The sequence below is a fragment of the Augochlora pura genome, chromosome 4 (genome assembly GCF_028453695.1).
Source record: "Augochlora pura isolate Apur16 chromosome 4, APUR_v2.2.1, whole genome shotgun sequence".
Classification (NCBI taxonomy): Eukaryota; Metazoa; Arthropoda; class Insecta; order Hymenoptera; family Halictidae; genus Augochlora; species Augochlora pura.
Window position 1 is genome coordinate 7,543,699 of NC_135775.1, and position 25,428 is coordinate 7,569,126.

General features: G+C 46.1%; 1 protein-coding gene across 7 annotated transcripts in view; it reads left to right on the top strand.

Annotated features, from left to right (window-relative positions):
- Positions 1-25,428, top strand: part of Hth (Meis homeobox homothorax) — a 570,441-nt gene that overhangs the window by 519,316 nt on the left and 25,697 nt on the right. For all 7 annotated transcript variants that reach the window (XM_078179825.1, XM_078179826.1, XM_078179828.1 and 4 more), the window contains one exon: positions 20,171-20,229. In XM_078179825.1, coding sequence (XP_078035951.1) covers positions 20,171-20,229 — 59 coding nt within the window. The remainder of the gene's footprint in view (positions 1-20,170; positions 20,230-25,428) is intronic.

The window sequence follows — 25,428 nt, forward strand, 5'->3', positions numbered from 1 at the left end:
GCTGTCATCTCTATTATCAATGCGTGTCCCCCATTACGCCGTCCCGGATGCAGGCTCGTCGACGCACGTACACAACGCTGACGGAAATGTAACGTTGAAGCCGGCATAAAGGCCGCGTCCGAACAGCCATTCGACCGGCGTGCGTTCCCCCGTGGCCTCTATTAGGAAAGTGTGATGGAGTTTTGCGAGCGCGATTACACCCAAATGAGAATTACCCCCCTCTGTCCGCCTCTCGCCCCTGCACCCCTCGTACGCCCTCTCTCTTCCTCTGTGGCGACGCCAGGAGCAGGGGTCGCGTTTCAACCCTTTCGTAGCCGCGCCGTTACGCGTCTCCGCTCGAGTGTGGGATAGGTGTTGGGCGTCGCGTCCTCGGATATAATGGCTGCCGAAGGGGAACAATGGATAGAAAATTGCTTTATGCTTCGCTTCTTAATATGTCCGGGGCTGAGGTACGATATCGAACGGAGTTGTGTCGGATTACCGCCGTTTTTCACCTTCTCGGCTGAATTAGCGTTCTCTCTGTAATACAAGACCATTTTTACCGTTTCGCAATGGTAGAAACAGTTGCACAACTCGCAGGCGGCAAGCGTGCAATATTCTCTCGGCTAAAGTGGAACACAACTAACTTATTTCCATAATTTATTTCCGAAACAGTTTTCGCAAAGTGGCCGATGCAGAATTCGCGCATATAAAATTTCATAAAATCGTGCACACATATCTTGTCTCGCAGAACACAAAATGAAAAAGATTATAATCAACTCGCAAAGAAATTCATTAAAAGATATGTTCGTTCGAGTCTTGCTTGACTCAAGCTTCGCCTTCGTTCGTGCCTCCTTATTTCCATCTCGTTAACCGAGTAGAACCACCTAGCAAACCCGTCTACGGTTAAATACCGTGGCTCCGGGGGACGCCAAAAAGCCAGGAATTCCTCGAGTATGAAACTCGGTCGGTATTTATGCGAGGCTCGGCGTTCTCTTGGCCGGGCAGACGAAGACCGTACCATCTCGAAAATAGTGTATTAGATTTATGGCCGGCCGATGCAAATACCCGACCCCCGCAATTCTTTCCTCGCGTCCACCTAATCCCTTTACGACGCTGTTCTCTCTCCGGAGGATTGCGAAACAGGGAGGAAGAAGCCGGTCATCGACGACTTCCAATCGCCTCCGTCGAATCTCAAAGGCTTTGGCCCGCATATTGGCCGACTCGTATCTCCCACGGAAGCTCCAGAGCTTTCGTTGTCTCACACCGTTCCGTTTCGCAGCGTGTGCGATCAGGCTCGTGTGTGCTCCGTCGACCATGTGGGATGGCACGTACGCGTCGAGTAGAAACGAGCGTTCGCCGAGGGTGCAGAGGGGGTGGGCCCTCTCTCTCTCTCTCTCTCTTGCGCGCGCGCGCGTTATTTAGCGACAATGTGTCGAGCATAGAAACGGCCTTAAAGCAGCCAATAAACGCCGTTACGCGGCCGTCCCGGCCCACCCCCGCGCGCCGCTCGCCCACGGCCTTGGGGGCCAATTTCGTCAGATTTCAGGAAATTGTTGTTGCGTCCAGAAACGGCGTCTGGTGTCGCGTGCTGAATCAACAAACGACCGACTGGAATCGCGATCTCGCCGTCTAACGTATTGGTCTGCCGTTCGACGAGTCTAGAATTTCGCTTTCCCTTTAATTGGATACATTCTTGTCGGCGTCTTTCATCCTACGATTCTTCATTTAAATCGTCTTATTGTCGATCTTCCCCTTGCGTCCGTACATAAACAATTTTTCTAGCTAGCTATTCAAAATAGAAGTGCATCTTTGTTTAGCTGTATTGGCCTTAGATTCCGTGTTCTTTTTACAACATTTTTATGGAACCTTTTGTGGATATTCTTGTGCTAAATAGTTGATAGAACAAAATCGCTGGGCTGCGGACTTGACGCTTTTCTAACCGATTTCTAATCGATGTACAACCTTTTGCGCAATATGAAGAAGTTTTTAGTTAACAGAACAGATTACTCTGAAAATCTAGTGTTCGCGGAATGAACAAAACGTCCAGATACCCGTATCTTAATAATCGCGGCGGGCACGTTCGCAGGCAGCAGCACGTGCCCCTAAATCCTCCGGAACGAAGCGTCGCGGTGTTTCCCAAGGAGGACGATGTATCACGTCCAGCCAAATTATCGAAACAGGAAACTATCGATCTCTCCCGCAGGAAGATGTATAACGAGGAACGGCCGGTGGTCGTGATTCCTGGTCCTGGCGAATCACCTGGACCACCGAGCGAGGCGAGCGTGTACGCTGAACGGGAATAGGGAGCGTGGCGTAACGGAGCCAAAAACGAAGCCGCACCCCCAAGGGCCGGTTCCCCTATTAACTCCCTACGTGCCGAGACGGCTAAATGTTCCCCTTTACGCGGAGATAATGAAAATTACAAATAGCCCAGCGGCGTACGTGCGTGCACGGATGTATGCGCGCGGCGTGTGGGCGTCGGGCGGAATTCAACGTCGAAAGTTTCCCCGTCAGACCGGACCAGAGCGAACGCCGGACTTATAGGAAATTGTCGGCCGTTATATTCGCCGCGAGGGTGCGGGTGGCCGACGGGGGCAGGAAGCAAACCATCGCGTGGAATACATTCGAAGTGCCGATAAGTAGATTGGCTGCGGACCGCTCCACGACGCGCGGGCTGATTCCGTGGAATTGCGGTCCGTTTCGTTGTTATCTCGAGACAAATGCCTGGCGCCGTCACGGGTCGGAGGTTCCCGGCGAAGCTTCGATACGCCGGATCAACCCCCCCTTGATTATTTAGGTTTTCAGACCACCTCCTACGTCCGGGCACATTAGAAACGAGATTGAATCGTTTTTTTTCTGCCGAGACTGTCGGAAAAACTGCAGATTTAATACCTGGGGTGGGTTCAAACGATTACGCGAAGCTTGTACGAGATAGTCAACATGCGAGGTACTAATTATTCCTGCAATCACGGTAGGGTGCTATTAAAAATATTTAGTTCCTAAAATCGACCCAACGAAGTAACTCGATGGATGCAACTGAATTGTATTTACACGGACTTCTGTTCGTAGAAAAAGCGAAGCACGCGCTGCAACGTCCTTTTCGCAACTAATAATTTCTTTCTCCAAGTGCAACGTAACACCTGCAATGAAAGCGTCTACAAGGGGGATGGCCAAGTGGTCGGGAGGGGTGCGGCACCGGGGGGGTGGCGAACAGTAATAACACGCGCGCGCATCGGTGAAATTAGTTTTCCAGATAATCATCTCACGGTATTGTGTGCCGCGTCTCGTAGTTTCCTGCACGGATGCGGGGGTGGTGGATGCGAAGGTGGTGTTGCTCCGGGGACGGGGCCGGTGCAGCTGGTTCGCAAACGCGGCCAGTGCACGCGGCTTAATATATAAGAGCGGATTAATGCGGAGTTACGAGCTCGTGCTCGATAAGGAAGGCAATTTTCGCATACCGTACGGAGAACTCATACTTTTCTTTCTTTTTTTTTTTACTTCTTGTACCGTTGCCGATGCGAGCATGGTGTTCTTTTTTGCGGGGGGCGAGTACCGCGCGATCAATTCTGCTTCGTATTTTCGGAATGGCTGATCATTAAGTTATTTCGCGAGGTGTAGTCGCATTCGGGGGGGGAATATTATTTCGTAAGTAGACTGGAAATATTTCTACTTCGAAAACAGATTTAAATATTTGAGAAATATTTCGCGGAATTCATAAAAATTAATTATATGAGTATATTGTAGAGACTTTGGCAAATTTTCAACCATTTTCGGCTAAATATTTAGTCGGACTAGTGACGAAGGTTTTATATAGAATTTTTTTAAATGGACATAACAATCAATTACAAGAATTTAAGCATAAATGCCGACATTACAGGTGAATTTGTAATTATAAAATTTATGGGTAAAGTCGTAGGTCAAGTGGGTAGGGTCAACTTCTACAAGAAAAATTGCGTTTGGAGCACAATGGTGAAAAGAAAACGGAATCTTAAGTAAGAGCCGAGCACAAAGGGGTCGTGCGAATCAAATAATCGACAATCCCCCGGCTGTGTTGCATTCTTGCACGGGAGCCGGGATAAAGGAGAGGAAGCATGACGTCCTTCGGTGCGTCGACCCTCCCCGGTGTTGCGCCCCTCTGCTTATTTCGTGGCGTTCCCGGTGATTAATGTTGCCGAACAAATTGTCTAGAAAAACATGTCGTAGCCGGGACATTTCCCGCGCGTGCACTGCACCCTTTATCTGCACCCTTGTTCCTCTGGAGCGTGGAGGAAGCGCACACCGCTTGCCACCCCCGTGTCCCTCGTCTCCCGACGCACCGCTCCGTGTATACATGCCTGCATACATACATTACGCAGATGATATCCGAGTAATCCGATTTACTTCGACTTCGCTATCAACGTCACCGTCCTCCCGCCGTCCCTTGCTCCACACCCTCCCTCCCCCCTCAACACCACCCCGTTCCGAGTAATTATACACCCGCCTGGTCGCTTGCACCACCCTCTGCATCAACGACTGACGCTTAACGAGAGATTAGATGATCCGATTTCATCGAGGTTCGAGACGATCGATTGACTTTAGACGGACGCGGCGAACGACACGAGGGGAAACGAACGATGGCTATCGGTGCTCGAATTTCACGGAGGGGGATGCGGTTCTGTCGATAGTTTTGTCGAAAAAGAAGGCTTGCACGCTTTTGTAACGCGAGGCTTGCCAAGATACAAAGTCGCTTTTAAATTGCCGTTGAATCTGGTAGCGATCTTTTAACTGAACAATGCGTATGTTTTTCAATTTTTGCGAAACAATCTGCAAAGGTTAATTTTACCCTGGAAGAATATGCAGGCAATATAAACCTGCAGAGACGATATAACTATCCGTTCTTCAATATTTGCCTAACGTAAAACTAAAAGGAACATCAGGGTAATAAATAATTGAATTTCTAGCAGCAATTCGCAACGACTCATTTTCGTTACAAAATTGAATAAGCAGCCATCGAGGCGCAATAAGTCTACGAGCCTCCTGCTCGAAGGACGAGGCAGGCAATCGCTAGGCAGGATAGCAAAGAAAACCGCGTGGAAAATTCAACCGGTGCATACTAAATGTCGTCTCGTTAAAGTCACGCACGACATCGGTACATCGTTTGCAAAAACCCCTCGACAAGCCACGGCATGTCTGCTCGTTCGCCGCACTCCTCTCCACTAAATCTTCCCGGTATCTCGCATCTCTCCGCTTCCCACCTGCGAATTACAAATTACCGGAGGACTCGCAGAACTGCACCGGCCCCGTTCCTTCCCGCGTCATTCCCTGCCCCCTCCCCCCTCTTCCGTCGGAATCTTTTCGCCGTGTGCATTGCGAGCATACCGGAGCCGAAACCGAGTCTCTTTTTCCATTTAGTCCGAAACGAGCAACAAAAGTGAAATACTGATGTTCCAGTAGTTTCCTGAATCTTCTCAAATAATAAATGTTGAACTCGTTTTTTTATCTCAAAACGCATTATCTATACGATCTGGTTTGTTTTTTTTATAATATAGTAATGTATAAGGAAAGTATTTGGATAAATTTCAAAAAAGTATTAACCCTGGTATGCTTAAGGGAGGGTCAAAAAATGTCTATGGAATTCTAAAAATGTATTTTGTAACGTGTATCTGACAAGTCTTTTATAAACTTTTTGTATTGTAGTTAACAGTATTTTATAAGTGAATAATGTATATGAATTAATATACCTAGAATAGAAAAAGTAATGTTTCTTCGAAAGATATAATATGACCCTCGTGAAAATATTAGATCACTATTTACACTACTTTTACATATACTTTACCTCGGTTATTTTAAGCTTACGTTTTCATCCTAATCAGCTGCTTTTCCATTAATCCATATGTTTCCACATTACCTTAATTATCGATGCAATCGACAAAAATTCGACGCATTTTTACATGGAAAAGGAAATCGTGATAAGATCGATTTTAATGAATGCAGACGACTAGAAAGTTTGGTTAAAATGCGGACCGCGGAACCGGCAAAATGGTGTACAGGCGAATCCGAAGCTTGCGACAATCTCATAAAGCGCGGAAGACAGGGGATCGCTATCCGCCGAAAATGAAGGGAGACGGCCGGCTCGATTAATCATAATTTCGAGCCGGTTTGCCGGGACCGGGGGAATTAAAATGCAGAAAATAAGAAGTGCGACTGACGGATAGAGCGAGACGGAGAAAGAGAGAGAGAGAGAGAGAGAGAGAGAGAGAAAGGGAGAGGGAGGGAAAGGTGGACGGAGGCTGGTAGCAATTTCGTGGTATTATTTACATCTGCCGTGCGGGACGCGGTGGTCAGCCGAGTGGTCACCGGCGCTTTATACCTGATCAGCGACACGACTGTATAGGCGGAACGTACCTGTATACATTTCACCTTTTCGTAGGTAAATGCGCGCGGGCTGCAGGAGCGCGCGCGACTCTGCCCGGCCGTCGCATAAAGCCCGGATTTTATTACAAGAGGATTCAAATTCCGCGCACACGGCGAGCCCCCACGGCGCGGACGGCGAGCCCGTGCGCGCGGAGAAACGAGAGAAAAGACCATAGGAATATAAAAAATGCCGGACGGACCCCGTGAATCCTCCCGCGGCGTAAACCCATAAACCACTCGCGTATTCTATTTCTCGCGGATACAAATTTCGAGCTCTCCCTCCCTTTCTCCTCTCTCTTTCTCTCTCCCTCTCTCTCTCTCTATCCATCTCTCTCTCTCTCTCTCTCTCTCTCTCTCTGTCCCCAGTACACCTACCAGATTTCTCCTTCGACCGTTTCATTCTCTTGACGATTATACTGCTCCCGAAGACGTTTAAAGAAATTTGAAACCTTGTGCGAGGTTTCTCTGATGTCGACTTTCTGTTTGCCACGCGCGTTTTACTGTCGCGGTTCGGTGCGACGCTTGCTTCGTCTCATTAACAGATATTTTGATAAAATCCAAGAGTATCATAGTGATATGAAGCGCCGGTTACTTTGAGTTCATCAGGATATCCGAGATACTGTTCGTTCAGCTTCTTATGACTCGCTCGTAACTTTGGAGACCTCGATTACAATCATTGACACTTGAAAGTAGATTTCAGACTAAATTATTAGAGCATTAATCGAGAAATACCATAATGATTGCACATAAGAATAAATTGCGGATTTTACGCATTTTTAGCACTGGAAGAATTTAAAAATATAAAATGTTAGCGTCACGAAAAATATATCACGATGTAACTTCTGGCTTCTATAATCAACGAAAATAATTTTTATTCCGCATAAAAGCCTGCAGTCTAGGAGGTAGTAACACATTCTCTCCATAAAATCTGCGGCCTAATCATAATGCCTGCCTGTTCAATCCGAACCCATGTTTGCTCATCTGTTGCTGCGCGTCATAAAAACTGAGGAAGACATTGGAGCTGTTTAAAGCAAATGGAACACGCTATATCTTTGTCCGGTATATTAGGCTGCGTATAAGTTAAAGTCGAAATTGCGGCATATACGACTCGCTACGCGTTAAAGCAGTCGTACGGGGAGATCCATGAATCCCGAAGATAGAAAACTATAGCCCGGGTTCCGCGGTCGCAAACGACGGGTTTTCTCGAGTCCACGACGGGGGGAAGAGGATTAAGAGACGGGGAACGGAAGGAGAGCGGTGCGCGTAACGTTTCCACATGCGCGGAGGTCGGAGATGTAGGGAAGAGATTTGATGGCGCGGAGATGGTAAACGGGACGCTTTAGGGCCATCCTGAGGACGAGTGGTCAATCTAAACGACCCCTTATCTGGCCCGCGAGCAGTGCCTCTCAGACAGCCTGTTTTCTCCGTCCGTGAAATCTGAATAAAAAGCGGTCGCACAGAGAGTGAAACGCGGAGATCGCCGAGATCCGGAGTAATGGGTTCCTTTTCCTCGGGCCACCGCCGCGATGGATGGCACGAGCGCGTTTTTAGACGTCTAAACAACCGCATTTGCCTCGGCAACGGCCTGGTTAGCGGCGCGCTGTTTTATCGTCGCCACGTGCCCCTAAATTCGGGCACGAGTGGCGCGAGTCAACGCTTCGGCTTACCGTCTTGCACCTGCCTTTCCGAATTCTTTCGTTTACTCCTAAACTTCGTGTGACTCGTGTTGCAGTACTTTATAAGACACTGTGGCAAAACGTAGAACAAGTTGCGTTGACTAATTTTCGTTCTTAATTTGTGCAATCCATAGCGCTGACAGATCTATTTTGCACTGTGAACTTGGATCTTTGGAACGACTATATTAGTTCAGACTATATAGTTTAGATTATCATGCGAAATGGATTTGTCTTTCGCATGTTCATCGACTTTACGAGTTACGAATTCATGATGACTGTATATTTTCGAGCATGCATAACTATGACACGTTACCATGTCAGTGATGATGTGTAGACATGACTAGTAGTACAACTGGGAGGAGGGTGAATCTTCGTGCAAAGATAAGACAAAACTTATTATTTCATTTAAGGCTCCGTTTTCGAGAAAAATTAGTTCGAAAAGTGATACTATTGAACAAGAGTTTTTATTCGTCTTGTGCTTGCGTATGGAATGACTGTTTTCGGTAGCATGACTCGCGACCACCGTATGGAAATGAGTTTCTGTCGGAGTCACCTGAAGGATCTTCTTAACTTAGGCTTCGTTAAATAAATTGCCTGGAGCTCGTAGATCCGTCGAGGAGTCTCTCGAAAGAAACAGATATCGGGGCTCGTCCCATAAAAATCAAGCTGGAACAGGTCAATAAAGGTCGTCGGGTATCCCGTCCCGGTCCTTTCGGCCGCGTCCCCCATATTTCAGGCCGTCGAATCGGGGCGAACGAAGTCGGCGTGACGCGTTGATGAAGCTTCCCGGAACACGGCGCTCGCCTCTTCCGCCGTGTCAGGAGCCGCGTTAACGCTCGCGCGAAATTCGGCGGATCGTTATTTTCCCGTTTGCCAAGGTGGTGCGTCTGGTCCCAGGATTGCCGGCGGGGGCCAGGGCGCGTGGGGGCGTGGGGGCGAGAGGGGGTGGCTCGGCGGCAGTTTATAACGGCGTCAGCAGTTGCTACATATAGTGGCTCCGGTGCCCGGAGTTTAAGAGACTGTTACAAGCTGACGCCTTCGCCGGGGCCGACGGAGATGGGGTGAAAATCAGGCTATAAGGGGGTGGACGCGGAGAGCACAGAAAGGGGAGGAAAGTCGAGGAGACCGGGGTGCTGCCGTGCAACCTGGGGGTATCAACCCTCGACCCTGCGACGAGATGAGTCTGACCCCGAGGACGAGGTGGCCGGTGACAATCGGCTCGGGCACCCACCACCCCATTACGGGGGTGGGCTTGCGACAGCTGCGGACCCAATAACTTGCTCTCGCGGATCCAGCCGCCTCGGCCTTCCAAGGGTTCCGAATGGAGGCAACGTGGCCCGGTGTCCACACCCGCGCCATTACGATACCGATGTCTGCAGACGGTCCACTCTCCTCGAATTAGTTGACTCGAGGTAATCGACGCCCGATGTCGCGCTTTCCTTATCGCCGCAGGTCGATAGCGCTGCGATCTTCTCGACTTTCCCTAACAGTGACGCGTCGCAGGGCCTTGCCCCGACTAAGTATGATGACGGATCGATACCTTTGGCGGTCCCCCTATTCTCACTAATGCGAACTTTTAATTGAGCAATTCGATCTGCTGTTTTAGATACAAAACTTTTCTAAGACTGTTATATTTTATTTCATTGAGCAGTGTGCTTAGAAACGATAAGATAAATATATGTATAAAATAAATATAAAGTCACTGACTGAAATTTACAGACACTCTAGAGCAGTAATGTTTATTGAGAATTTGTGTATCGTTAATCCTATGTTATATCCTGGTACTTGTTCAGTATTCTTGTTATAAATAGTTAGGTCGTAGTTAGATACACCGTCAATAAATGTTTCATCAAAAAGATCTAGCAAGATTACAAATACCACGTAGCCTGAACATGAACGTGTAAATTCCAGTAAATTCCGAAATCGACGTGCCGCTAAAGGAACAATACATAGAAAAATTAGCATCGAAAGAGTACATTCAATTATTTTATTGAACAAAGGCGATGAACGATGGTTTGGCTCTGGTAATTAATTATTAGAAAACAGCGTCGCTGTAAAATCAACCAACGAGCACATCGAACGCCGTTCCAAATCCGCGATCGCATTAATATCACTACCAAAACAAAGACCGTTCTCCTTCATAACACTCGATCACGCGGGCACCGAAAGCACGCGTGAGCACCCATAAAGCATAAATCGCGGGACAGAGCGCGTCGTGGGCACACTTAGCGTCGCATACCAGCGTAGGCTATTCAGCGAAATCTTTTCAATCAACCTGGGTCGATCGCCTGGTCCCTATCCAGAGGGAGAGGAAGAGATAGAGAGAGAGGGGAGGGGGTGGAGGAGTTAGTTCCTGCAGCCTCGGTGGAAAAAGCCGGAAAATAGAAAAGCCGTTGAAAATAAAAATACAAAATACTGCGCGCCGGTAAAAATCGGAAAAGAGCGGCGAAAATCGTGGAATTGGGCTGCATCGGACGTCGAACGTTTTTCCCCGGATCCTTTTATTGGCGGGATCGTCGAACCGCCCATCAACATCAGCGCGAAACGACGCGCCGGCGCTATCGCGCTTCGGAACACGATTTAGTGGCGACCCCGGCAAAACAATTATATAAATTCCAGAGAGGGTTGGCGGCCCGGGGCCGGGGCCGGCCTGCGGGGGTGGGAGCGCTCTCTCGCCACGGAGGTCGGAATTTTCGGAAAAACCGTTGCACCGGGGCCATAGATTAAACGCAGCCGAGCTGCACACGTCGAGCGGGCCGCGTCGATGCGACGCAGCCGCGCGGCTGCGGCGGGAGCTATCAGTGACACGTCGCGTGTTAAATCGCTTTGTTGACACACATAACCTGTCTACGCGTATCCGATACGCGCGATCGCCGAGCCGAGCTGCTCTCTCTCTCTTTCTCTCTCTCTCTCCCTCTTTCTATCTCTCTCTCTCTCTCTTTCGCTCTCTTCTCTCCGCGCCTATAGCCTGACCCTCCAGCTACGAGAAATTCCCAGCGATCGAGCTGCGCATTTTTTTCTTCCAAACGCTCACACGCTCTATTAGCCCCCTTTTTCGACCTCTTCTTCTCTGTGTCAGGAACGGTCGTGGTTTATCAACTCTTTGACTACCTCTTCCGCCGGGTGAAAAGTCGCCAAACTGGAATTTATTAGCTTCTTAACTCGTTGTTTGTCGGACAATCGTGACTGGAGTTATATTAGTCATCGTTAACTTAAGTACGCCTTGTTTAGATTAACCTTGTTTAGATCTATAAAAACTAAGAAAATATAATTGGACTAAAAAGAAAATGGCGCCGATATTTTCCCCGGAAATGAACCACGACACAGAACGAACGAAAGAACAATTAAGTAACTGTTGGATCAACTATAGGCGTCGCAATAACGATCAAGAAAATCGATGACCGTAATTTGGCCAGAAACAATGGCGTCGATGTTTCCCCAGGAAATCTACGAAACAATCGTAGAAGCGGCGCGCGCGTTTTTCATTATCCGACGGCGAGAATGGCCGTTAAACAGATCATAAAGTACCGATAAAATCGCAGGGCGGGGGAGGGGGGGTGGGGTTGGCCAGCCACGGATACAAATTTTCGATGTGGCCGGGCGCGATCGGTCCAACCCCTAAAATTCGAGTCACGCGGGGGTGGCGCTGCGATTTTGCCGGCAACGCCGCCAGGAAACCCGATTACACGCTGGAAGGATGCTCACGGTCTACGGTGCTCATTGAATTTGTCGAACTAGAATTATGTATCACTGGTAGGAGGAACAGTGGCCGTAGTGAGTCGAGTGAGGGGTTGGGGCACCGAAGATTCGGGGTCCCGTTGCGAACCGATCGCTCGAATACATTACAATGAAATCACGATCTCGAACGAAACAAGGACGAAACGAGTCACAAGATGATAAAGGAGGAAGAAAAGGAGCGTTGAAAGAGTGGGACAAAGAGAGAGAGAGAGAGGGGGGGAAAGAAAGAGACGAACGCCGCGCGAATCGAACAAGCATTATATTCGGATAAAATGATTTTATCGATCGTGAATGCAGCGCCGACCATCTCAGGCTTATGAGCGTCTGGATTTATAACCGAGCCCCTTTGCCATCCTCAGCGTTCACGTGAACCGAACCTGTTCCCTTTAACGCGATAACGTCCGCCCGTAAACGGAGCTATTTTTGTTTATCTTTGGAAATATTCGATATTCCTGAACTTCCGATATTTCAAGAAATCAGCATTAATGGATGGCTCGCCGATATAGAGAAACATTTCTTAAAAGAGATATACTTATTTTTAACCTAGTGGATATTTAAATGATTTAGCAGTACTTCTATTTTGCCGAAGCTATTAATAGCAACAGCTAATAATAAGCTTGAAACAAAATTATCTTTCACCTGAGCTTCGCGACTCTCGGATATGAAACTGAAGAGTTTGCAGAATGATTTCTCTATGACATTGACGCTTCCGATTATCTATATTTGTATAAAAGCTATATTAAAATCTTCTCGCAAATGTTACTCGTGTTATCGATAGACGGATAGGATTAACGATCGCAAAAAAAGACCGGTGCAGTCGACGGAGTATTTTTGTTCGTCGGATCAGAAAAGTTCCGCGGGAGCGCACGGTTTACAGGCAGCGCCAACACCCCCATTCGATTCATTTTGTAATGGGCAATGATCACAGTGACGCCTCTGCGATCCCCGCTAATGCGAAAGCTCGCCGTTCGCGTCGCATTAGTTCGCGGTTCTCTGTACAGCGAGGAAATTGATTACCAATACCGAGCCGCGGCCTGACTCCCGCGTTCTCGTGTCCGTGCAGTAATGATGTTTTGATGCGAGCACCCCGGTGCACCGCACGTATCGACTGCAGTTAACTAATGGAAGCTCTCCGATAATTGCGAGCGCCGACGGAGAGTAAATGTTGCCAGCGCGACAGTAATCATCGTTACTGGTGTTTCTGGTGCGCGGGAAACGAATCCGCCGCCATGTCGTTCCGTGAGGGTGTCAATGGCGGACCTCAATCGAGCGACCATTGACTCGGACGCCGTGAAAATGATCTTCCACCTCTACCCGGCAGCGATATCTCTCGATATCTGGCCACTCGCTCCGACTATTCATACGTAAATTAGATTCTGTCTCTCTCCGTTTGATTCATTGTAATCGCCAGACTGTGGATCTTTCTGATAACATTTTTGAGATTCGGTGCACGACGTAGATATTACTTTAATAATACTTTATCACAATTATGTTGATTAGCATTTGTTGAAAGGACATGCGAGACAGTCTATATTTATTGTATACTTCAATGTTTAAATAGTAATGATAAAGGGACAGCACTTTATTTCGAATTAATAGAGTGACGTCTATGTGAACAACTAGGAAAATTGCATCACATTAAAGTATTTTGTATAGTCGAGTTCAAATTGAAAGGTTCCGACACTTAGCGGATCCTAATAAAATTATAAAAATACAATACAATATAAAGTATCAAAGGACATTCACATTTAGTATATCACCTGGTTGACCGGGCGAAATATCGTTTATCGCATTTTAACTTATCCGAGTTCAATTTGCTTCAACAAAGTACGAGAGAATTATACGATCCCGATTCTCACCACTTGTATCTTACCGAATATAAATGATATTCCACGGAACGATTTCCCACTGTGCCACTACGTTTGCGGTTCCTTTATCATTCAGCAAGATACCCGATTCCCGCGATTCAGCCATTTCCCGCAAGAATCCACGCGGCAAACGACCACTCCGGTCATTCGATCTCCACTCGATCCGAAGCGTTTCGAAAAACCATAAAAATCGAATCCACGCAGAGCGTGTGTATAAGCAAATTCAGGCATTATTCATGTATGCGCCTCGGAGCGCACTAAATTTCGTTACGGCGCCGGAAGGTCATGCGGGAGACACCCCCGTCGTAACTCCGGCTTTTATGCCTTTTTTCGTGGCAGAACCCTGTCATATGTTCTTGCCTCCCACCCCTCCCCCTCCACACCTCCTCACCCCGTCACCATAAAAAGTAACGACGAGCCCCGAACCCGACCGCCATGAGTATCAGCGATTTGTCAATCGCGCCGAAACGTTTCCGGACCTGTCCTCTCGAGCGATCAACGCGACAAGTAGGTTAACAGAGTTGCTGACCGAAATTTTGTAGGGGCTGGAACGACCCGTGAATGGAAACGGAAATCTCGACTTAATCGATACTACGGATTTTCCAATATTCAAACGAGATTCGAAGCTTCGGTTCATTTAGTTTTCAGTTAGTTTCCGAGTTCGTTTAATTTATTTATTGCCTTTGCAATGCTGATTAATGACGTGTCGTTGTCCGCTACGCTTGTGTAGAATACGAACCACGATGTTAATCTAATTTGCTGAAACTTGCTTACATTTGTGCACGCGACGAATGCAGAGACAAAAATGTGACTCAATAATAGTACTGTTTAAATTGAGAAAATTAGAGGATTTAAATTTAAATTATTTAATCTTGTATTACATACGAAAAGAGAATGGGAAGAATTAAAGATCACCCTTTCATGCGCAAGAGAAATAATTTATAACATCGATGAAAACGTGCTTACATTAGTAATAAGAAGCAAAAAGTTAATTACAGAGAGCAAATGATACACGAGTGAAAACTCGTACAGTGAAAATTCCGTAATTGCAATTGTGAACTGGGAACGATAATCATTCAATGCGAGCGGAATTTTTGAAAACAATATCCCCGTCCGTCCACTCGCGCCGCCATCCCCGAAAACTGTTACTGTCTCCCGGCGTCTCGGTGGACCGGCGAGAGGGTTTATTAAACCCGTTTATTAAATCGTCCTCGCGCGGACGGAAAGCGTCGTGTCGGGTTCCATGAAAAATTCAAATTCGGAATCGGAACGATGACGAGGCGGCGAGGGCCGGTGTTAGCAACCCCTCGCGTGACGGGGCGCGTTTCGTCGGGTTTGTTTCACGCCGCGAAACCGAGATGCGCCCTCTCCCCCCCCCCCTCCCCCTCTCCCCATCGGCTTCATAATCAAAACTGCATTAAAATCCTGAAAGCACGAGGAGGGCGCGGTGAAAAGTGTTTTGTCATCCAGGGGTGGTTCCTGCCCGACAATATGCTTCGGCCGCCCTCGGGGAAACGGGGGTGTCCACGAGGGGGGGGGGCAGGGGCGTGACGTCGGATCCCGCGCTGCATCGTAAACCGATAATTTTAGTGGGCCATTACGATAGCGCGCGATAATAAACCCATAAAAAGCGCATCTCGGCGAGCGACGGTTTTCACGGTGAAAATAGAGCCCCGCGTTTAATTGCAGCCCGCGTAACTGGCTCCCGCGATTTTCGCCACCCCCCCACCTGGTCTGCTTTTTAATCACGATGATAGAAAGCCGTGGTGACGTGCACCTGCAACCAGCGGATAAAACGTGCTCGTGCTGGCGAGACGACACTGGAAAAACTTAATTTCCAGGGAAAACATGGCTTTCTCATTTGTATCAGTCGAGCGAACTGCTCGTTGATACCTAACAGGTAGATAGATTAACCTAGCTTTTAAATATTATTCTTGAAGAATAAACTTCACACCCAGTGTTTAGATTAATTAGAATTCAAATTTTCTATCATTTATTTGCATACATAGACGAAACAAACATTTTTCATACTGTGACTATAAAAAAGTTATAATAGTATAAAAGAAAAAAAGTAAGAAGGACAGTAATATAAATACAATAAATAAATAAATAAAAAATAAAATACGGGACGAAGATAATATCAATAGTGGTAATAAGAATAGATATAAAGAAATATGAAAAGATAAAATAACGACGAAAGGATTCATAGTCGTTTTCTACGATACTTGGATGAAATTCTTATTTCGCAATCATTTGTTCATTGGTTAAAGAATATCGTGCAGCTAGATGGGAAAACTCAACGGCACGTTATGTCGTTCGTTGAAAAATTAACGCAGACCTCGCGCAACATCCTCGGGGTGGGTGGTCGATTTTAATGGAGGGTCGACAAGGTCGTTTGCCAGCCGCCACCTCGACTGTAAAATTTTATCCTGTCCGTTTTCTGCACGGCGGGGTTAAGTTTTCCGGTAGCGAAGATATTCGCTGGGTCCCGTGTAGAAAGAGAGGAAAGATTGGGCAGTTGCCACTGCTTTTGGCTTTCCCTCTCTCTCTCTCTGTCTCTCTCTCTATATATATCTATCTATCTCTCTTTCTGCTTGCTCGTCCCGTTCTCCTTTGGCCAGGGGCTGCGCGCCATTGTTCGGGCGATATTTCAGCCACGGGGTGGTTGCCAGGGAGGGTAGCGCGGGGGTGGGTCGACGGTAGTCAGCTGGCTGTGACACGCTGCCTACGCCGCCAAAGGGGAACCAGAGGCGTTTAGGAGTATCCGGGGGCTGGGAAGGGGCCCTCGGTTTATACAAGCAGGGATACTCTTTCATCCAACGATAGCCGAGGCCTTGACTTTGAAGGGAGCCGGTTGTTGCGATCCTCCTGCCGTTTATGTACTCGTTCGACTCGTTTCTGGATGACGGCCTGCTCTCTATACGTTCCGTCGACGGTGCGTCCTTGATGTTCGTTGAGCTCGGGGGTTGTAACGGCCCGGCAAATTTGCAATTCGATGGTGTTTATGTTTGACGGTGCGTTCACTCTGCTCGCGGAGAAAAATCCTGTCTACGGAGTCACGCGTTTCTGATTGACGCTTCCTTGTAATTGTTAACGTGCAGCTGAAGAGCTTCGCTGACACAGAGGCGATCCAGTAAGGAAACAATTGACCTCTTGACGAGTTGACAATTGTTACAATTCTATGTTCGTAAATTGTCTAAATTCATTGTGCGAAAAGAACGAAAATAGTGCAACAATATCCTTAAATTCTTGATACGTGAAATTGACCTACTCGTATTTCTAACTAATGTATAGAGTTCTCAGTCTAGTAATCAGTCCAGTTCTCACTCTATGTTACTTTGTATTACACCCAAACGTTTTTTACCCGTTTAATAAATAACTGAGAACACTTTCTTCTATAACATAACAGAAATCTTAGCGCGAATCTTTAGACGTTATAAATACACTAAGATTTACAGAAAGAACGCATCCAGACGAGAGCAGCTGTTATTTAAATCACGACCTCCTGTTCCGCCATATCTGCTGTCGCGTTCACAATAATCCTGCCACAATATCTTGCCGAGGCCAGTGTCTCCTTGTCGTCTTCGGATGTTCCACCCCAGTCCACCCTGCGCATTACCATCGATATCGATACAGCCGTTGAACCGTGCCCAGGCGCGTTAATCGAACGCGAAGTCCCCGTCAGAGTCGGTCGGCTTCCGGCCGGGCTTCGTTTGCGTCCGAGCGGCGGAACGCGACCGGCTGTGGCGAGACTTTGATAATTATTATTCATAAGGCCGAGAGGAGCGACTGGTAGTCGTCCAGGAGCGAGCCCGAGCAAGAAAGATGCGCCGCGAAACAAGAGAGGGGTTGCATCTGCCTCCGTTCCGTCTCCCCTCTCCCTCCCCCCCCCGCGGCCGCTGCCCCCCCCCCCCCCCCCCCCCGTCCCTCTGGAGCATCGTGGTTCTCCGCGATGAGAAGGGGGTGTGCTCTCGAGTCAGTCGAGCAGAAACCCAATCACTTCCGGCGTCTGCGCCCATTAGGGCGCCGCGACGCTGACGTCGGCTGACGTACGCCCTTTCGCCTGTCTTCGTTTCGCCCCCGCTTCGGTTCTACGCCGCCGAACCCTCCCCTCGAGTCACCATCCGCCCCCAACGTTGGACCTCTCCCAACCTCGAAATAGACCGCAGATCTATTGTTTGGAAAGCGCTCGCACGGAAGCTCCTTCACCGTGGCTAATGACGTATCGAGGATGCTGGCTCGCTCGCTCGCTCGCCCGGTTCTTGCCGCGTTCCGCTCCTACGACCGACAGCACGCCGCCCCCTTTTTCCTCGTTGTTAGCGAGATAATAGGTCGTACTCGGGTTTCCGACTCTTGCTCCAGGCTGCCACCCCTCGGCTGCTTTTCCAAAAATTTCCTGTTCACGCTTCCCGGACGAACGGTTTTATTATCCTGATTAGGCATCGATCGCCGGCTGATCGCACCACTTTCGATTACTGTGTTAATTCGTATTGGTTTCGAATCGTTGAACAATGACGCCAGGTTTTAGTTTTTTTTTTATTTTTATCTGAAAATTCTTTGTTCTGTCTTAACGGTGCAGTGGTCTTACTTGCTCCATGTCTCGTTCTTCTCAGCATACTAGAAACAATAATACCTAAGTATTAAAGAACAGTAAATTTTACATTATAATATTCACAGATCAATTCATACTTTATCGATACATACTAAATAGGATAAGACACGAATACAGTTACTTCTAACAATATGTATTTGCTTTTCAATTAAATGTATATATTTTCATCGATCAATTTTATTAAAATCTATTTGACGCGATAACTACCCAAACTTCCTTTAAAAATTTCTCACGGAAACATTTTTATTATTTCGGAAGAAAAAGATTACTAACTAATACAATTATTTACTTAAAGTAGTTAAGGATTTTTATACAGCACGATCGGATATAATAAAACCAGCAGCGGGTGTATTTAGGAATATATGAAATTGCTAGGTACTGGGAGATTCCAGGAAACTGTTTCAGTAGTACATGCCTGCGACTGATCAGACACAGTCCAGCCTGAATGTTGTATCACTCGATTCAATGCTATTGTCAGAGAACATCAATAGTTTGACATGAATGATTTGCATGTATAATTATAGTATACACCGTGCGAGTTTAAATTAATAATTCCATAATGTATGCTAATGTAGTTTGAAGATTTTAGTTACACCGACCATCTCACTATTCAGCTCCGGATATTATGTATTTATTAAAAATATCAGAATATTGGACCCATTAAAATTAACACAGGAATTAAATAGTTTCTTGAAACTGCTCTAGAAAACTTTAAACTATTTTTTTCATACTATGATGCAACATGGATTTTCATCAATCCGTATACTAACACTTAAATAAATTATTTTAGCGTAAAAAAGAAATTCTGTTTTAATAAACTGCATGCTCCTTTCACTTCTTATGAGAGTTCTTGAGATTCAACCAAGTCTCCAAAATTTCTTGGAGAAGCCATTTGACATTGGCAATATTTAATGCGATCGCTGGATGAAGAGCAACGTGACTTTGACATGGACGCAAGTAGGATCGATAGGACGAGTTCTGATTGGCCGCAGTCCCGCGCACCTGTAGCCCTCTTTCTCCCGTGCATTTCGCTCGGCCACTTCGTCAAATTAACATACACGATTCGGCCGGAAATTACGTCCGACAATTACCGACCTTACGCCGATGAAATATCGACGGTGCCGCCCCGGCCGGCCAAATTGAGATGAACGATACATCGACGTACGTACGCGCGTTCTGACCGAGCTTTCGACCTTATCGCGGCGATCGCCTAATGCCCGCTACCCGTGATCCACTGATCTACATAATGAGTCATGAATACGTCTGGCCTACCTGACTCGAATCGTTATCTCTGATTACCCGAATAGATTCCTCGCTACCAACGCTGGACAGAGATTTACATAGTTCGCGGAACTAAATGACTGAGCCTCCATTTAGATTATCTGCTGACGCCGACCCTTCACTGTTCCGTCTTCTTCCTCTGGAACAAGTTGTTCCTCCCGTGTTCCAACGATTCTCCCAAAAGATATTTACCGAACTGTTCAACGGATGAAAAGATCGCCCATTTGTGCTTCTCTTCTCCTATATTTCTATAAAAACAGAAGTACCTGACATGCACAATGACGAGGAGCTTTTAATTAACCAACTAAAAAGATACGATCGAACTAAGTTAAGTTGGAAATAGCTCGTTACCTTATGAATAAGGTTTTAAAATTTCAGAATCGCTCGCTACCTTCCCGACGCTTTTATACGTCAAATGAAATATGCAACTGTTTTATGAAGAATTTACGGTGATTCAAACTGATCATAAATGTCTAGTTCGCATTAAGGAAGTCTCTAATCGTTTCCTTGTGAAATAAGAAGGAAGCTTCTCTTTCCGCGTACGACTTACCGATGAATTGAAATTTCTATTTGCATGCTGTCCTATGGTTTATTAATTGTGGGCATTTCCTTTGTTACAGGTTCATCAACGCGAGGCGTAGAATCGTCCAGCCGATGATCGACCAGAGCAATCGAGCCGGTAAGACGAGCCCCATTCTGTCAACAGATCCTTACACACACACATACAACACCGAAGACGCGTATAATTTCATGTCACCTGTGCCGGGCATGCATCACGGATACGTTTATCCGGCTTATCACGAGGGTTACACACCCGGTCCTTATCGCTTGACGTAGATCGATGTGCACGTCGAAACGAAGGAACACTAGCGGTCCAGATAGGACCGCTCGTCGAATCGGCATAATTGTCCTCGATTAAGCGAACTTCCATTCACCGGGGAACATTGTGCCTCCTTCCTCTTGTCACCGTACCTAGACATCCCGTAAATATTGTAGAATCGTCTATCGTTTACTATATGCTTTTATAATCCTTTAATCTTTTTGTAACGTTTATGCGACTATAATCATGTTTTGTTAACATTCTTCATTGACTTTAAGAATCCTTTAAATATGTATGTAGGATGTTATCATTCGTTTTAAGCATTTCTTCTATTAACCATATAAATTTTACGAATAGCAACAGTTTTATTCATTTTAAGTATTCTCTCTACTTGTAGTTATAATCATTTTACGTATAAATTGGAGATTTTTATTTGTTTTAAGAATCTTTTATATAGGAGGAAAATTTGTTCTATATATATAAACATATATATATAAATTGTTAGTGTAATATCTTTTATTAATAATAATACCTTTTACTGTTTTATGAAACAGTCAATCAGATAATTATTAGTTTAGGCGACTGTATTAATACTTTTATAGTTTAAACGTAGTTCTCTGGATTGGTAGGGAAATCGTATTGTACTGTTAGGGTACGAGTCCCGTTAGATGTAAGAATATCGCGAAAATGCAAATTTTGGTAACTGGCAATCACGTCGCCCGTCAATTCGACTTTTATCACGGGAGAATCGATCGCGACGTGTTGCCCGTGCAATTCATGTAACGGGTGCTTTGGAAATCATCGCGTTTGCCAAGCGCCGCAATCTCCTTGACCATTTATCAATAAACGAATCACTGGAATAATACGAAATCGTTGCCTGTTCCTTCGGCGAACGCCGATCACCCTGGTCTCGCTTAGGTTCGTTCTCTGACATGTGAACCCCCATTTCACAGCAATTGGACCCAGCGCTAGAAATACATATCTACATTCGTAAATGGTAACAAATCATAAAAATTTCAGAGAAATTCAGCGTCTGCCGATTTGAGAATAAAATAAAAAGAATTCAAGCAGCTTTCGCTAACACTCGTTAATAATAACAGACCTCGATTAGATTCTTCTGTGCCTTTGAAATACTAATTGTAGAATCAAGTATTAATGAAAGATGAAATATTAATTTTGGAATCAACCATTCCGTGGTCCGATATATTAATCTTGAACCGCGGAGAAATATCTCGGCGTTGAATAACTTAGGAAACGGAGTTCTGAGAACAGAAATTGTCATCCGATAATACCGTATACCATAATAGATACATAGTTGCTATTTTTGTCTTCACCGGTTCAACCTCGTCTGAGATGAAATTCGAAGTAGCCTGGACGTAGAAGAAGCGGCGGCGGGGGATGACTTCTCCGCGCGGGTTCCGTTCGCAATTATACCGAGTTAAATAAAAACCGCGGTATCGGCGACCGGTCGCCGTTGGAACAAAATAGGGGCGGCCGCGTTACAACACACCTAAAACCACCCGACCAATTTAACGCTACACGCAGGCCCGGGGGTGGCGTTCAGCCACCAAAAAAGCAAACAGGAGGGAAGAAAAGGCAGCAACCCCCGGCGTATCCGGGCCGTGTAATCTGTAAAGACGTCGCGTTTACGAGGAGGGAATCACTTCGTTTGCAGTAAAAGGCGACAACAACGGTTACCTAGCCGGGGTTAGGGGCTGGAAGTAGCGTCGCTCTCTCGGCCGGCCCTCTCTTCGGGGGCTCAAGGGTTCGCTTGCGATTCGGATGATGGCGGGAGGGCTGTTTCGTGAAGGCTCCGGGTGGCCAGAGGTGGATAACGTTCCGGATAACGTTCGGATAACGGCGGGATAATTGGTGCCGGTGATCAGACCGAGTTTTACGAGCCGGCAACACACCCCCGCCGCCGCCGCCGCCGCTGCCGACCACCTCCCCACGGACACACTGTCTTTTTCGGGGGTTTCTTTGTTTCCACGGAATCGGAGGCAGGGCCTCGCGATGGGGTGGTCCGGTTAAACGGTCGAAACGGGCCGCGGCCGGGGCTCGCATTTTTACGAGCGGCTCCCTCATAAACACTCACTGAGTTACGGGTAGTTTGCTACGGCCAAGCCGAGCTTTAGGGGTGCTTTTCTTGAAGGTCCGACGGAATATTTTGTTCTCCGACCGGTCCGGAAATCACTTGTCCGTTACGCATCCGAAAACGATGGACTCTCGCCGAATAAATCGTGTGCTGTTTACCTTCTTTTATTAACCCTTTCAGAATGACGTTAAATTGTCGTTTTCTTTCTATCGTTGCTGTACAATGTTACATACATTATCGTAATCTGACAAAAACAGAATATAATTGAGATAAGGAATTTATCGAATCGTTTTCTATGACAGAGTCTTCGTAATTTCAATAAGCTTGAAATAAAAAATGTAAAACTGGTCATTTTAAACTGCAATAGATTTACTGTTAATAATTTCAAACAGGCAACATGAAACAAATAGATAATTAATGAGTGGAATTTCTTTACAACGATAATACACGTACCCACCATTTATAATCAAACGGATGCTCCGATCAGCGATCAGGCAGTCACGATCGCGGCCCCCGCGGTCTGTGAAGGGGTAATTTCGAAAAGTGGAGGGGGCAGAGGGAGAGCTAACGAGCCGAAATGTTGTCGTCCGTGCCGCGAGTAAAGTGGAAACCCGTGTACGTTAGATTGTCATCCCGAGTCAATCCTGATCAGAGCTCGCTCGCGAAGAGAGAGAGAGAGAGAGAGAGAGAGAGAGAGAGAGACGGAAAGAGCAGTCCCCAACCACCCCCGTTTGCTTCGTGCCTCCGACTCGCCCTTTCCGGCCCTCTCCGTCCGGGGCTTTGGCCCTCGATTGAAATCGATGGGGTTACGTGAGAATTCCGTGGACTTTCCAGGTCCGTGAGGCGTTCTCGTGGCGATAACCGGAGCCGCGGCAGAGAAAAATTCGCGAGAGTTCACGAAGCCGGCCGAGCCGGGCTCTCGTGCCCGGCCATTTTTCCAATTCCTCCGAGACCGTGTCCCGGCTGCTGCCGAACCCCACCCCGCGCCCTTCCTCCGACGATCAGCAGTCCATTAAAGCTTAATAGCCGAAGCATTAGGCCCCAGGGCAGATTTTGTTCGAACGGAAGCGAGATAAATGTGTCTCTCAAACGCTCACGGTCCCCCGCGGACCGGCCAAACCGATGTTCCCGTCTGGCCTCGCTAGCTTGAGGTGACACGGTTTATGTCGAAAGAGATCGATTAATCGCTGTTTCGACTTTCCAGCAAGCTCGGATACTTGAAATCTATCCTACGAAAATAATGCTGCATTTTCGGTACGTTCTTGTTATACGGTAGAACTCGCTTCATGATCGTAATTTCATATTTCGTTTAGATTAGTTTAATACATTATCGGAATCATAGTCAGTGGCAGCATATCCTATATGAACCATCTCATTATGTGAATCAATTTGTTTCGCAACAAATTCATATAAATGCAGTCATACTGTTTATCTATTACGAATGAAATCAAAGATTACGACGTATTAATTTTTAATCTTTTGCACTCGAAGCCATTTTAGCTTTAAATCTAAAATAATTGCTTCTTGTGACTCCTACCAATAGTTTGACTATTAAGAATTTTTTTAATGTAAACTTTGTTAGTATAAAATTTATTTTGGGCCGTGACAGAATAATTTTAGTGGTGCCTTAGAGTCACCACTCGAGTGCAAAAGGTTAAAGAAAATTTTAAATGGTCCGGTTCTCTAAGACCTAATAATACACTGTTTTTTTAGTATATGTATCGCGTATGGTTTTTGTCTACTTTCATTGTTCTGCATACAAGATTAAGCGTTATACACAAAGAATTTTAAGTAATCGATAATATATATTGTATCCGTAAAACGTTACCTCAGTATTCTCGCAACGTCTTGGCTAGGTGACCCGTTCCCATCAATCATAATTGCAGGATCTTTGACTCCCGCGATCATAGTTGCAAACTGACGTCGCCTGACAGTTGCCGTTGCACTGTTCGCAGTGGTCAACCTGTTACTCCGTGTGATCTACGCGCGAGTCAAAGTAGCTAACCCCTAGGAGTTCATGAAGCTCAAACGCACGTTGACAGCTTTGGCTTAGGTGGTTGCCTACCGTACGTCGATCTTTTATCATGCATCACCTATGCATCGGCGCATTTGTGCAGCGGTGCAAATTGCATGTCGTTAAAGTATGCCGTTCCCACTGTAAAACCTCGTTGACCCCTTCCAGTGCCATTATCGCCATAGTTACAATGACTAGAAATTTTTCGATTCTAATCTTTACCTGCAAGAAAATTAAGGATATTTATTACGCGCCTATGTGTATTTGTATGCTACAATATTTATAATAAGAGAACAGAACTTGATGTCGACTTAACCCTTTGCACTTGGTGACACTGAGTCAATACCAAAATTGTTGTATAACTTCTCAAGATCATTTTTATACCTTACCATCAAAGTTTATATTTAAAAACTATGTTAAATAATGAAACTATCACAGGGATCAATTTCATATACATAAAAAAGCACTTTGTTGTATAAAATAAAACTACTATAAGCCAGAGAAGTTACTCTAAATTCACAGTTAAAATTGTTTCGAGTGCAAAGGGTTAATATCTCGACTTTCTAAAGAATTTCATATTTTATTGCATCAAATTAAACTTGCAAAATTAAATGTAATTCTCAATACTTATTCGTAGTAGACATAAAATTATTTATTCAATATTCCTACGCTTTGCTGCTGTTAGACGTAATAGATTATCATAGAAATTAATTTCCGTAGCGTTGAAAAACGGAATAATACTAGAAGTGTTCGCATCAAATCGCTGTCAGTGTCTTAACTTACAACATTTGATCGACATTGGTTCGCCGATAATAATAATTAACCGACCTTATGAAATCACCGATAATGCTTTGATCGACACTCGTTTCACCAACATTGACTCTATGTTTGCCTGCCAATCGTACTGAACGATTATTATTGACAGGTAAACATGGAGTCAATGTCGGTG